General features: G+C 42.8%; 1 protein-coding gene across 1 annotated transcript in view; it reads right to left on the bottom strand.

The window, feature by feature from the left end:
• The window catches only part of CNTN6 (contactin 6), a 228,021-nt gene that overhangs the window by 171,194 nt on the left and 43,238 nt on the right, over window positions 1–13,589 (bottom strand). Inside the window, exon 2 of the mRNA XM_073351147.1 lies at window positions 12,623–12,757. Coding sequence (XP_073207248.1) covers window positions 12,623–12,677 — 55 coding nt within the window. The 5' untranslated portion in view covers window positions 12,678–12,757. The remainder of the gene's footprint in view (window positions 1–12,622; window positions 12,758–13,589) is intronic.

Here is a 13,589-nt window from a genome sequence, read left to right as displayed (position 1 = left end):
TTGTCTATGAGAATATACATCAGATTTGGTCTACAAGTTCCCTTATTAGGTAAGCTAATCCCTTTTAACATTTCAAGAAAAAATGTTTTCAATTATCTGAGATTTATACATTTGAAAATCAACTCCTGAGAGTTCACATGAACTCATTTTATCTTACTATCTATCATCACCATTGATGATGATTATTTGTATTATCATAGCATCTAGAGGTCTTGGTCTTTGACCAGGAACACATTGTGCCAGCAGAACAAAAAGATGGAACTTGCCCCAGAGAGCTTACAAATTAAACATGAAACAAGAAACAGACAGACCAATAGGGAAGCAGTGGTCTTAGATTCTTTTCAGATCTCACATTACTTTTACACAAATGCAATATTACTGACCTCAGTAGAGTTTCTTTTCATTAAAATAGTGGAAGAGATATCAGAAACAGACTCTGAATCTTTGACCATGCTTTGCTGGTACTGGCAGAATGTGGAGCGGAAATCCTCCAGGGACATTATTAAGGGGACATTCAGAGGTGGCCAATCCTGCTGGGCTGTTTGCCTGTGGCTGAAAAGAAATCAACCCCGCTTTTAGCCATGTGGTGGGGTGGGCGGGTGGGGGTTCACGCTGAGCTGTTCACATTTGGCTGGCAGGGATCTTCCCTGCTACTAGTCATGCGGTGGGAGGAGGGGTGAAGTGATCATCCCAGAGAATTGGGTGGTGGTGGGGTGTTAGTTGGGTTTGTGCTGCACGTTAACCTGAAAATAACAACCCCTTCTTCTAAATGGCCAACCCCATGGGTGCTTGGTATGGGAAAGGATGGTGCTGCTGTTTGAAACCATTCCCACATGTTATGAAGGTTGAAGAAGCCGAAAGACTGTGGCTTAATATGGCTGCCTACAAGCCAAATTCTGTTCCCCGGCCCTGCATGTGTGATCTCGCACACCAAACTGGTAGGCCTTCAATGTAAGAGGCAAAATGCGACCTTGTACCGAAACCACACATGGAATATAATGTTAACAGCTTGGTTCACTGTGAAAGAGTCTACCCATTGTTCTCTAAAATGTGTCTCTTTAAATACTAGTCTCCCTTTTTTCCTCCTGCAGCTGAAAATGTTTCAACGCTCTCCCATCATCTCCGTCCCAGAGACTAGCGCAGATAAGAAGGCGAAAAAAACGTACTCGCGATGAAATGTTCTCTGAGCTCATGCAGTCCTCCTGTACTGAAAGAGCTCAACAGAACATGTGGAGACAAACAATGGCAGAGTCCAGGAAAGCAGAGAATGAACGTGAGGACAGGAGGGATGACCAAGATGAGAGGTTGCAGGAGCAAGAGGAGAGGTGGCGGTAGAGTGATGAGAGGAGGCAGGATGCAATGCTGAGGCTCCTGGGGGATCAAACTGATATGCTCCAGCATCTGATGGAGCTGCAGGAAAGGCAGCAGGAGCACAGACCGCCGCTGCAGCCCCTGTGTAACTGCCAACCCTCCTCCCCAAGTTCCATAGCCTCCTCACCCAGACGCCCAAGAACATGGTTGGGGGGGCCTCCGGGCACCCAACCACTCCACCCCAGAGGACTGCCCAAGCAACAGAAGGCTGGCATTCAATAAGTTTTGAAGTGCAGTGTGACCTTGTCCTTCCCTCCTCCCCTCATCCACCACCCAACCTGATGTTTTCCTTCTCCCCCACCCCTCCCGGGCTACCTTGGCAGTTATCCCCCTATTTGTGTGATGAATTAATAGAGAATTTTGAAACAACAATGACTTTATTGCCTCTGCAAGCGGTGATTGAAGGGGGGAGGGCTGTTGGTTTACAGGGAAGTAGAGTGAACCAAGGGAGCGGGTTTTCATCGAAGAGAAACAAACAGAACTGTCACACCGTAGCCTGGTCAGCCGTGAAACTGGTTTTCACGGCTTCTCTGATGCGCAGCGAGCCCTGCTGTGCTATTCTAACCGCCCTCGTGTCTGGCTGCATGTAATCAGAGGCCAGGCAATTTGCCTCCACTTCCCACCCTACCATAAACGTCTTCCCACTTACTCTGACAGATATTGTGGAGCACACAGCAAGCAACAATAACAATAGGAATATTGGTTTTGCTGAGGTCCAACCGAGTCAGTAAACTGCACCAGCACGCTTTTAAACATCCAAAGGCACATTCTACTACCATTCTGCAGTTGCTCAGCCTATAGTTGAACAGCTCCTTACTAGTGTCCAGGAGGCCCGTGAATGGTTTCATGAGCCATGGTATTAAGGGATAGACTGGGTCCCCAAGAATAACTATAGGCATTTCAACATCCCCAACAGTTATTTTCCAGTCTGGAAAGTAAGTCCCTTCCTGCAGCTGTTCAAACAGACCAGTGTTCCTGAAGATGCGAGCATCATGTACCTTTCCCAGCCATCCCATGTTGATGTTGGTGAAACGTCCCTTGTGATCTGCCAGTGCTTGCAGCACCATTGAAAAGTACCCCATGGTCCGGTCCCAGGATAGGGATATGCATTCCGTCTATCGCCCCATCAGTCAGGAAATCCCATTGCAGCAAAGCTGTCCACTTTGACCTGCACATTTCCGAGAGTCACTACTCTTCATAGCAGCAGCTCAGTGATTGCATTGGCTACTTGGATCACAGCAGCCCCCACAGTAGATTTGCTCACTCCAAATTGATTCCCGACTGACCAGTAGTCGTTTGGTGTTGCAAGCTTCCAGAGCTTATCGCCACTTACTTGTGAACTGTGAGGGCTGCTCTCATCTTGGTATTCTTGCGCTTCAGGGCAGGGGAAAGCAAGTCACAAAGTTCCATGAAAGTGCCCTTACGCATGTGAAAGTTTCCCAGACACTGGGAATCATCCAAGACCTGCAACACTATGTGGTCCCACCAGTTTGTGCTTGTTTCCTGGGCCCAGAATCGGCATTCCATGGCATGACCCTACCCCATTGCCACCAGGATGTCCAAATGCTGGGGCCTGTATCATAGAATCATAGAATATCAGGGTTGGAAGGGACCTCAGGAGGTCATCTAGTCCAACCCCCTACTCAAAGCAGGACCAATCCCCAATTAAATCATCCCAGCAGGGCTTTGTCAAGCCTGACCTTAAAAACTTCTAAGGAAGGAGATTCCACCACCTCCCTAGGTCACGCATTCCAGTGTTTCACCACTCTCCTAGTGAAAAAGTGTTTTCCTAATATCCAACCTAAACCTCCCCCACTGCAACTTGAGACCATTACTCCTTGTTCTGTCCTCTTCTACCACTGAGGATAGTCTAGAACCATCCTCTTTGGAACCACCTCTCAGGTAGTTGAAAGCAGCTATCAAATCCCCCCTCATTCTTCTCTTCTGCAGACTAAACAATCCCAGTTCCCTCAGCCTCTCCTCATAAGTCATGTGTTCCAGACCCCTAATCATTTTTGTTGCCCTTTGCTGGACTCTCTCCAATTTATCCACATCCTTCTTGTAGTGCGGGGCCCAAAACTGGACACAGTACTCCAGATACTGTACTTTGAGAGAAGTCTGCGTCCATGTCCTCATCACTCTTGTCACCGTGCTGCCATCGCCTCCTCACCTGCTTTTGCAGGTTCTGTTTCTGCACATACTGCAGGATAATGCACAGGTGTTTACAATGCTCATAACTGCCACGGTGATCTGAGCAGGCTCCATGCTTGCTGTGGTATGGCATCTGCAAGAGAGCAGAGTTGCAGCGGAAGCAGTGGCTGACGATGGATGCCACAAGAATAGATATTTATAGAGAACAACCAGAGGACCTGCGAGGTGGATTCATGAGAGCAGGAGAGCAGAGTTGAAGCGGTGGAGGATGACGGTTAGCACCATGCACATTTCCCAAGGAAGAACACGCATACCCGGGAGCCCATGACAGACAACATGGAGAAATTCGCTATTGAGACAATAGCAGCAGAGCAGAGTTGCAGCGGAAGTGGTGGATGATGACGTTTAGCAGTCCTACTGCACCGTCTGCTGAAAGCAGTATGGAGTCCACATGGAAAAAAGGTACAAAATGATTGTCTGCCGTTGCTTTCAGGGAGGGAGGGGAGACTGACAACATGTAACCAAAACCACCCGTGATAATGTTTTAGCCCCATCAGGCATTGGGAGCTTTACCCAGAATTCCAATGGGTGGCAGAGACTGTGGGAACTGTGAGATAGCTACCCACAGTTCACCGCTCCATAAGTCGATGCTAGCCATGGCAGTGAGGATGCACTCCGCCAACTTAATGTGCTTAGTGTGGACATATGCAATCGACTGTCTAAAATAGATTTCTAAAAATTGACTTCTATAATATCGACCTAATTTTGTAGTGTAGACATACTCTTAATGTGCCGTAAGAGTGTCTACACAAGGAATTACTGCAGAGTAGCTAGTGCACTTTAAATTCACACACTAGCTCACTGCGGACTAAGTTCTCTATGTAGACAAGACGTTCGAAATAGCCTGGAACTAATAATGTGACTCCGCAACTCCTTTAGACTTTGGGGGATAGGAGGAGAGGTTGAATCTGAAATTCAGTCTCAATCCATATTTATAGTTGAGTCTTCATTTTTGGAATGTGCTGAACAGAAATCCAAATCTGAACACCAGCCCAAACTCTGGAGGGATTCAAAATCCAGCTCTGAATTTTGCATCTGGGAACTAGTTCTCATTTTAGCAGAGGTTTACAAAGCCAAAGACTCAATCAGATAAGACAAAGGGAAGGGAAGGATCAATGAGTAAGGCTTGAAAGCCAGACCAGGATATATTTAGATGAGATGCTAGAAACCGTTTCTTAATAGTTAAGTGAACTGAAAAATTGAAAGCCCTAACTGGTGAGGTGGCTGCAGTCTTATCTTTAGAGGAGTTTACATATAAATAAAGTGAATCAAGTCCATTAGATCAGAGAAAAATCCTAGATGGTACAGTAGACTGGACGAGGTGACTTCATAGACTTTCCATCATTCTGTGATTATAGGAAATTAGAACAAATTTACATTTGAAAACAGTGGTTGGGTCTGATTTATTCACTCTTGTTACCTACACATTTTCATATTACCTTCTCAGATTTGATTTTTTAACATTTATTTTACCACTTTAAGCAATAGAAAAATGCTCAAAAATATTTTAAATCCTTAATCAACTACAATTCTCTGCTTCTTAGCAGAGATAATGAAGTGCAATTGAATTTTCTTTGAACCTGCTATATACCAAAATGAAAACACTAAATTATTTCTAAAGTACCAAAAGAATGTTATTTTCTAGAGTTAAGCCTCATAGGCAAAGATAAAATTACTTGATTTAAAATAGAAAAACACTATACAAAAACTGACTAGAGAGAATATATTGTCTAACAAAGTAACGCATTGAAGAGATTTTGAAATAACAATTCTTTAAAGCACTAGGTGGTAGGATTTTCAGGCTATACACTTGGAGTTATATATTGCCCACATATGGTAACCTCCAGCTGAACAGATACCTCAAGTAATGACTTCTATGCATTCTAGTAAGCCTAACTTAACATTAAAAACTGTAAATAAAATCTTCCTGACATGTAAATCAATGCAACCTAAAACCTGAAAGTGAATTGATCCTCAAAGAAGCATCTGTGCTCTAACCTCTTTTGCACCATATGTTTGTACACTACAGGGAATTCAGAATAGAGTCGATGGTTTTCTTGGAAATGAACTGTGAGCAAAGATTATTCACGATACTGATTGTAATATTGTTACATGATTTTAAAGGACTTCTTGTTCCTTGTGTTTAACAGGTCGGTTTGATGTGCTATATTGTGTTTGGGATAAGTGAAGACACCATATTTAATTGTTCTAGTTGTCTTTTTTTTTTTTAATTTAAAAAGCAACGTTGATATCTCTGCAATTTCAAAATGGAATGTGTGGGATTTTCAAAAGTGTTCAGCATCAGTCAAATTTGAAGTTAATGGTAAAACTTCCATTGAATTCCCTGGAACTCAAGATAGGTCAGTGCTGATTGGTTTTGAAAACCCTAACCAATGAGCCTCTGTTGAAATGGATTGTCAATAAAACATTCTTATTGATCAGTCTACTTCTATGTTCCTTGTCACAATAGTATCTGAGCCTGGGCTAGGGTGTGCCCTGGGGAAGGAAGCCAGAGACCAGCTTGATTTCCTGTGTTTTGTGCCCCTGTAATAACAACACACCACAGTTCTTCTAAAGAGACAGAGGGAAACAAACAGCATTTTAGCATTAGCTATCACTCCTAAGAGTAAGGAGCGTGGGTCAAATTTTGTGCAAACACCATCAGAGTGTTATTGAGAGCAAAACGTTTCCTGTATTTAATAATGGCTCATTCTTTACGTAAGACTACTTTTAGGCATTACATGGAAAACCTGTGTGATAGGTACCTCCCTTGAGTGATTTCTGCAAAGCTGGCAGTCACCAACACATTTACATTAACAGCCTTAAGGGTACAATCTGTTAGGAATGGTTATTTTTAATTCCCTATCTGCTATGCACCACAGAGAAGATTTCTTCTGCCAGCTGGTGCTTCTTCTGCTCTACTGCTTTGTGGACAACAGTATTTTTCTGGTCAATGGAAAAAAGATTTAGACTCTTGTTTATGTTTGAATGCATGTGCTGCTGTTCACTGAGGGACAGACTGTGGCTAGCACTTGCGTGGGAGCCTTCTCCCTCCCTTGTATTGCCCACCTCAAGATCAGCCACAACAGCAATCTTTGCACTGCAGGGAAAGATCCCTCTGGGTATTCTTGAAGAGGAGGAGGAAGGTGCATTGCCTCATCTCTCCCACTCTACACCAGCCTTCATTGCATGCTCTGAGCATTGGGAAAAGAGGCTTCACCATCTTAAGAAATGCCTCCAAATTACAGGCACCTCAACTGGTGTCAGAATGCAGACTGACATCCCATCATACACCAAAAGGTGGAGGGAGAGGCCCTCCTTTAAATATCACAACTAATGCTTCTGAGAATGATGTCCCATCACCAACTAACCCATATTCTATTGCTTTGAACTCATTTTCAGAAGACTCTCATGGTCAGTATTTCCCCAGGTCATGAGAACCTCCATCTCTTCAGAGAGGTGCCTGATCATCAGAACTCTGACTCCTCGGTGGCCATCCAAGTGTCATTGTATGTTCAGATAGGCCTCTACATTTCTGGACTGGACAAGATGTCACTTGTCTTAATATATGGTCTGTTGTTCCATTCTTAAAGGTGCTGTTATGGTAAAAATAAAACTATAAGAGACTGTGGGCAGAGCCTGGGATGTAATGTCTTCCATATTCATCATGCTACAACCTAAAAGAATACTGGAGCATTTTACGTCAGGGAATTTCTCTCCCAGCTTAAATGGTTTCAAAATCCAGCCACAGAAGACACAACTACATCTCCCACTGAATGTGAAAGGAAGGTCTAGCCAGTCTTGGTCTTCAGTATATATAATGTGTGTGATTAATTTTGGATGTTTAGGTGCATCCCAACTCACAATCTTCTTTCTTTCTTTCTTTCTTTCTTTCTTTCTTTCTTTCTTTCTTTCTTTCTTTCTTTCTTTCTTTCTTTCTTTCTTTCTTTTTCTTTTTACACCCTGACAAAGTGAGTCCATGTGTCAGCAGGGCACAGGCCAGCTGCAGAAGCAGTAACTATCTTAGAAAGAGACTGCAGTTTCTTCCTTGAAGACCAGCAGCTGCAAGAAATCTGGTAGGGGAGAGCTCATGTCCCAGAGTCTTGGGGGCAGGTAAGGGTGAAGGGTTCTTGGTGGAGAGGGGAGAGCAAAAAAAAAGCATCTTTAAATCCAGAAACAATAGGTGGCAACAAAGGTGCTGACTTTCTGAGTTCCCCTGCGGTACTCGACCCCTACTCCTCCCCAGGCCTCCACTTCACTCCTTCCCCAAGCCCCCACCCCTGCCCTGCCTCTTCCCATCCTGCCTCTTCCCGCCCTCCTCCCCCACCTCTTCCTGCCCCTGCTCCTCCCCTCCCACCCAGCACCCCCTGCTCACTGCTGAACATCTGATCATGGTGGGCAGAAGGCGCTGGGGGAAGCGGGAGGAACTGATCCGCAGGGCTGCCAGTGGATGATGAGCACCCACTACTGTTTTTTCTGTAAGGATTCCAGCCCTGGAGCACCCACAGAATCGGCAACTTTGGGTGGCGACCTTAGCAGCAAAGGTAACCCGCCCCACCCCACACTTATTCCCAAATGGCAGAGAACTCAAGGGGGAGTTTGGGAATGAAACAGCAGACTGGCTACTGTGAAAACCAGACTAGAGCGTACAGTTCCCCTCTCCTTTCACTGCTCAACAGGCAGTCCCTGGCAGGTCTGTTTCTACTTCCCATCTAACATCATTTTGAGCTGCTTTTGGGAGGGAGTGCAGAACATGTGGGACTTCTGTGTCCCCTCCCTCAAGACCCAATCTCAGAGTAGGGTTATTTCCCCCCCCGCCCGCAGCCTAAAGTGGGAGGGAGAAAAGGGATGGGAGAGTCGCTGAGCTGCTTTCAATATTTTTTCTTTTATATTAATAATATCATTGTTACTTGTATTACAGTGGTGCCCAGTAGCCCCAGCAGGGGTTGGGGCCCCAATGTATTAGGCACCACACACACACACACACACACACACACACACACGGAGTTTCTACTTCACTGAGCTTAGAAGCTAAAGAGAAAAGACAGAAAAAAAAATGGGAACAGAGAATATTATTTTCCCTATTTATAAATGGGGAACTGAAGCACAGGGAGATTAAGTGACTTGTCCAAGATCACATGGGAAGTCTGTGGCAGAACTGGGAACTGAACCCGATTTTGAGCCTCGGCATAGTGCCTAACCCACAAGGACATCCTTCCTCTAATTTCTGAGATGACTTGCCGTTATCCTTGCAGAATAAGGGCTGGAAGTGACAGAGCAGATAGGGTAAAGATTGAGAGATGGTGAGAAGAAAGAATGCTTCTCCTTCACAAATAGAATGTCCACTGCTCTATTATGATCAGCTTTTTAACATTCTGTCCAAGTCCTTATTCCTGAAGTTGGATTTTCTCCCTCAACATATTAATACCAAGTGACATTTGCATTTCAGCAAGAATGGGAAAGAGACAGCCACTAGGCATCCTTATAACAAATATACAGAATTTAAAATAATGATCACTGAGTTTATCTTCATCCTCCTCCTTGCCTCTGGTGATATGTGGAGATCTGATTATCTCATTGAAATAGCAGTGGGTTATTGAAGAAGAAGAAGCAGAAGAAGAAAAGAAAAGCCCAATCTGTTCCTTCACTGTGCCTCTGTGCATGCATACATTATTGTTACTATTTTATTTATTCAAAAAAAAAACCTTGTTGAGCCACATAAACATAGTCTGTGAAAAATGAGAAATGGAAGGAATATTTGTTGCTGCATGTAAGATCTGTGGTTCTCAGGAATATATATACACACACACATATATATTTGTCTTGCATGCAGTTAATTTAATTAAGATATTATTTGTAGACTTATTGGTTCCGATACTTAACTCCCCTTATACCAGTTCCACACCAGTGTAACTCCGTGCTTTTAAGAAATCAAAGAAGTTTTGTCTTTTTACAGTGGGATTGATTATGGCCACTATGGAGATTTCAGGCCAGATCCTCAGCTGGTATAAATCCGCATTGAAGTCAATGGAGCTATGCCGATTTATACTAGCTGAGAATATGAACATTCATATACTTGGTCAAATTGGTTCTACTCTCATTTAAGTCAATGGTAATTTTGCCATTCATATAAATTGTAGTAGGATCAAGCCAAGATTGCTGTATTATGTACCTGATTTACTAATAACACGATTATATGAGACTTTTTTGAATGCTATCTTTCTTGGACATCATTTTTCTATTGTTTTCAAGTCTTTCATCTATATTATAATAGTCTTCACAAAACTGAATATTCCAGTGTAACAGTACACTTTTTGGATCCCTTAACTCAAAAATGTCCGGCATACTGAGCTCCTTTTAAAAGACAATGTTTGCACAAGAATATGAAAATAAGTTTACATAATTACAAAATCATGCACACCTTTTAAAATAAATATTGATAAACACTAGGAAAGGGAATAGTTAGAACATAAATCAGTCATGCAGGATAATAAACATCTTGAAATAGTAATAAAATGAGTATATCCACTGATGCAGATTAAGAACTGAGTGTATAATGATGTAGTGATGTCTGTGTGAGTCTCCAGGCAACCTGAATCAATAGCTTTGATAGGTGTGAAATTCATCTCAAATGGGTGAAGATTCTGAAGCCTAATGATGATGGTTCAAATGTCAGCACTGTTAACTACTTCACTGTTGACAAAAGAAGGCAAGGAAGAAGAGGGACAATGCTATAATAAAACTCTGTAAATCTGGTGTCAGTGGCATCTCAAGTAGGTGGAGGCTTGTGTGATCCAGGGACTTCTTGATGCCAACCGGCATGGGGGTGCATAGGACTTTACAGGGATCCCCTAGGTTGGATATAAGCATAATAATCCACTAAACGGTGGCATGTGAAGCTTCTACCGAGAGGAAGTAGCCCACTTTTCATGATGATATTGCTAAACGTGAGGATGGATAGTATTTAAGGAGTTATGTGTCTATACTGAAAATTATGTTCTTAAGGCAGGTAACTAGGAGGTGACATGTATGAGACAGGCTCCTTTCAGGCTGTGGGTAAAAGACTTTTATCCCTCTGTCTGGCCATTGTGTATTGTGCACTTATTTGAATACTGAGCCAGATGCTGATTAAGAGATTGAAAAATCTATAAGAAAGGAGTATACAGGGGAAAAACAATCAGTAGGGGGTGTCCTGCTTATGAAGGATAATGCACTGTTCTGGTATGTCTGGGGGTGCAAAGAGACACCACGGGTCTTTCAGTAAGGAGGCAAGCTGCCAGTGTGACTTGTCTCATGAATGGAAGATCACAACTAAGCTTGGCTGAAAAACATTAAAAGGACTTTGGGCAAGCATTGCTGTATAAGACATGACAGTATCTAGATAAGTAAGTCTAGGTTCTAGAATGTGTGCTATGGTTTTATTTTATATGTAAAGATTTTTTTCCAATACTTCGACTTCCTATCACTCGAATCTCTATACTTTGTTTAAAAGACTTTTACTTGTTTTCACTATAAACATATTGAAGTACTGTGTGCCAAACAGAGTGGCAATCTGAGGAGAAACTAGTAAGCCGAGTGTCCTGCTTCTTTGGACGCAGAGAAACTATGAATGAAGGTCTAGTAGAACAGGGGCTGGGCACTCCGGGGAGTCATTTGGTGGGCTCGGGGGTTGAAGTGTGCCTATCGCTAATCTAGAGAGAGAAAGAGAGAGAGAGAGAGAGAGAGAGCAGGCATAGTGTGGAGTGCTTGTGTTGCCTGTGACTAGTGGAGTTTGGGGAGCTGACCTCTGGAAGGCACAGCCAAGACTTCTTCATGCTAAGAGCAGGTGTAGTCCAATGCCTCATAACCCTGGGTATGCCCAGGAACAGTCACAGCTTGATTTGTGGGCAGAGCTTTGGAGAGGATCAGTACATCTGTTTGCCCCCTCATCTGATCCCTGACTGGAACTGAGCTTCCAGAGCTCATGAGGGAGAGGGAAGGCAGTGTTCACACAGCATATACTGAGTGTCTTAGTGCATTCCAGGGTGTTTTGAATATGGGGAGAGGCTGAGGACAAGGGCAGGGATGATGGGTCTGTGAGTACGCAGACTGTGCAACAGGCAGAGGACTTGGTCCAGAATTAAAGCAGAGATAATAACAGAATGTAATTATTTTAATTGATATACTGGAATCCAGGTTGCCAAGGAAACAAACAGTCTTTAAAATGCTTAATACGTGGCTATTTGTCATTGACGCAGCTGCTGTTAAGCATTCATCTAATGGCAAGATCTATATTACTGAAATACTAAAATTCTAGATTATACCTAGAGTCTATTAGATCAAATATGACCTGGTTACATTTTAATTTTATTTTAAAATGCTACCTCAGGCTGCATACTACATTATCTTCTGTTCATTCTTCAGGTCAAATACAGCTGCTGATTCATGCATGATATAATTAATTTAAGCATCATTTGAGGTTGCTATAATTAATATAATTACATCATAAATATTTGACAAATAGACCAATTGCTTTAAAACCTTTAAAAGTCAATGCAAATTTAGGGGTTGACTTTGTCGGGAGAAAGATTGGGCCCTTAACGTAGACAATCCAAATAAACTGCAGAAAAGAAGATGCAAATTGTTTGGTTAATGGACCAAAAACATCAGAAATAGGCATGCTAATTTTCACATTTTGGGATGCACATTGAGTGAAAACTTCAGTTAACAGACAATCCTCTGAAAATTGGAAGATAGTCACACATTTCTCATGATATATAACTTTCTATTTTTCCTTTTTGAATGGCACAGCTTAGAAGTATGTTGATGCCCAATATCTTGCTTTCTTGTAGCACTTCAAACATGTTTTTTTTTTTTTTTCTGGTTCAAAGTCAGCAGTGTGTATTGCTGAACAATAAAGGATTTCCTAAAGAAAAGCTGCTTACTCACTGGTTCATGAGAATAAGTACTGCTAGTGTTGGTAATTGCCTCTCTTTTAAAAAAAGGAATTACGATGCAGACATATTTATCAATCACAAACAGTAATAATGGGCCATTTTACCTGTGTTGCAGCTCAGGAGTGGCAGCAGAATTACTAGTTTCCATAGCAACATCATCTCCACTTTCCAAGGTCAAAAATCCCTCCCATCCAATCAGCAGAGAATAAAATATATCTTCCTGGAACTGTCTTTATATTCTGTTTAAAAAAAATAGTGAGACATGTTGAATCGTTAAAATGTAAATATAAACCAAATACACAGAGCCAGGACTTCCCTTGTGGTGTTGCCATTTCCAGCTGCACTGTGGGACAGCCTGTCTCCAAATGCGGCATAACTCGTGCAGGGAAGTAAAGGTGATTTTCAGATGCCATAGACCTGAAATATAGGCTTCTTGTAATGCCATTCCTCCTCCCAGCTATAGCAGGAAGAAGAGTACGGCCAGAGGAAAGGGGTCATGGCTGGGATTCCCCAGTGGCATGGTAATCCTCAATAGCAGTTTCTGTCCCTAGAGGCCATTTGCTGTTGCTAGATGTTAGAAAAGACCTCAGGCACAGAAGCATGATCCTCATGTTTATGCATGTATGGTCTCACTCATATAGCAAGAGGTTCTATGAACAGATCCCTACAGATTCTTTCTGCCACTTAATAGCTGAAAATCAGCCCTGGGGAAACAGCTCAGGCAAGTCCTGTGTGTACCTTATGCTCCATTAAGCTCTCAAAATGTTGCTCTAGAGGGACTTAAATAAGGCATAGGCCTTTCATGGACCCTTGGCACAGGAATACATTTCCCCAGCTAAGAAGTAGGAAGAATCTCTATGGATCTGTTCAGAGAGCCATTAGCTGGATGGGGGACAGTACGTGTACATAAATAGGCTAAATCACACCCCCAAATGCTGCCTGCTCTGTAATTCTGCTAGATGGTTTTTGTCTTGGAATTGGCTGGAATACAAATGGAGTTCCTACAATCCATGCAACTTCTGCTGTCATGCACATATGCACAACAAAAGCCAGAATTTGGCCTGTCATAAA

The sequence above is a fragment of the Lepidochelys kempii genome, chromosome 7 (genome assembly GCF_965140265.1).
Source record: "Lepidochelys kempii isolate rLepKem1 chromosome 7, rLepKem1.hap2, whole genome shotgun sequence".
In the NCBI taxonomy this organism is placed as follows: domain Eukaryota; kingdom Metazoa; phylum Chordata; order Testudines; family Cheloniidae; genus Lepidochelys; species Lepidochelys kempii.
This window is presented reverse-complemented; position numbering and strand designations above follow the sequence as displayed.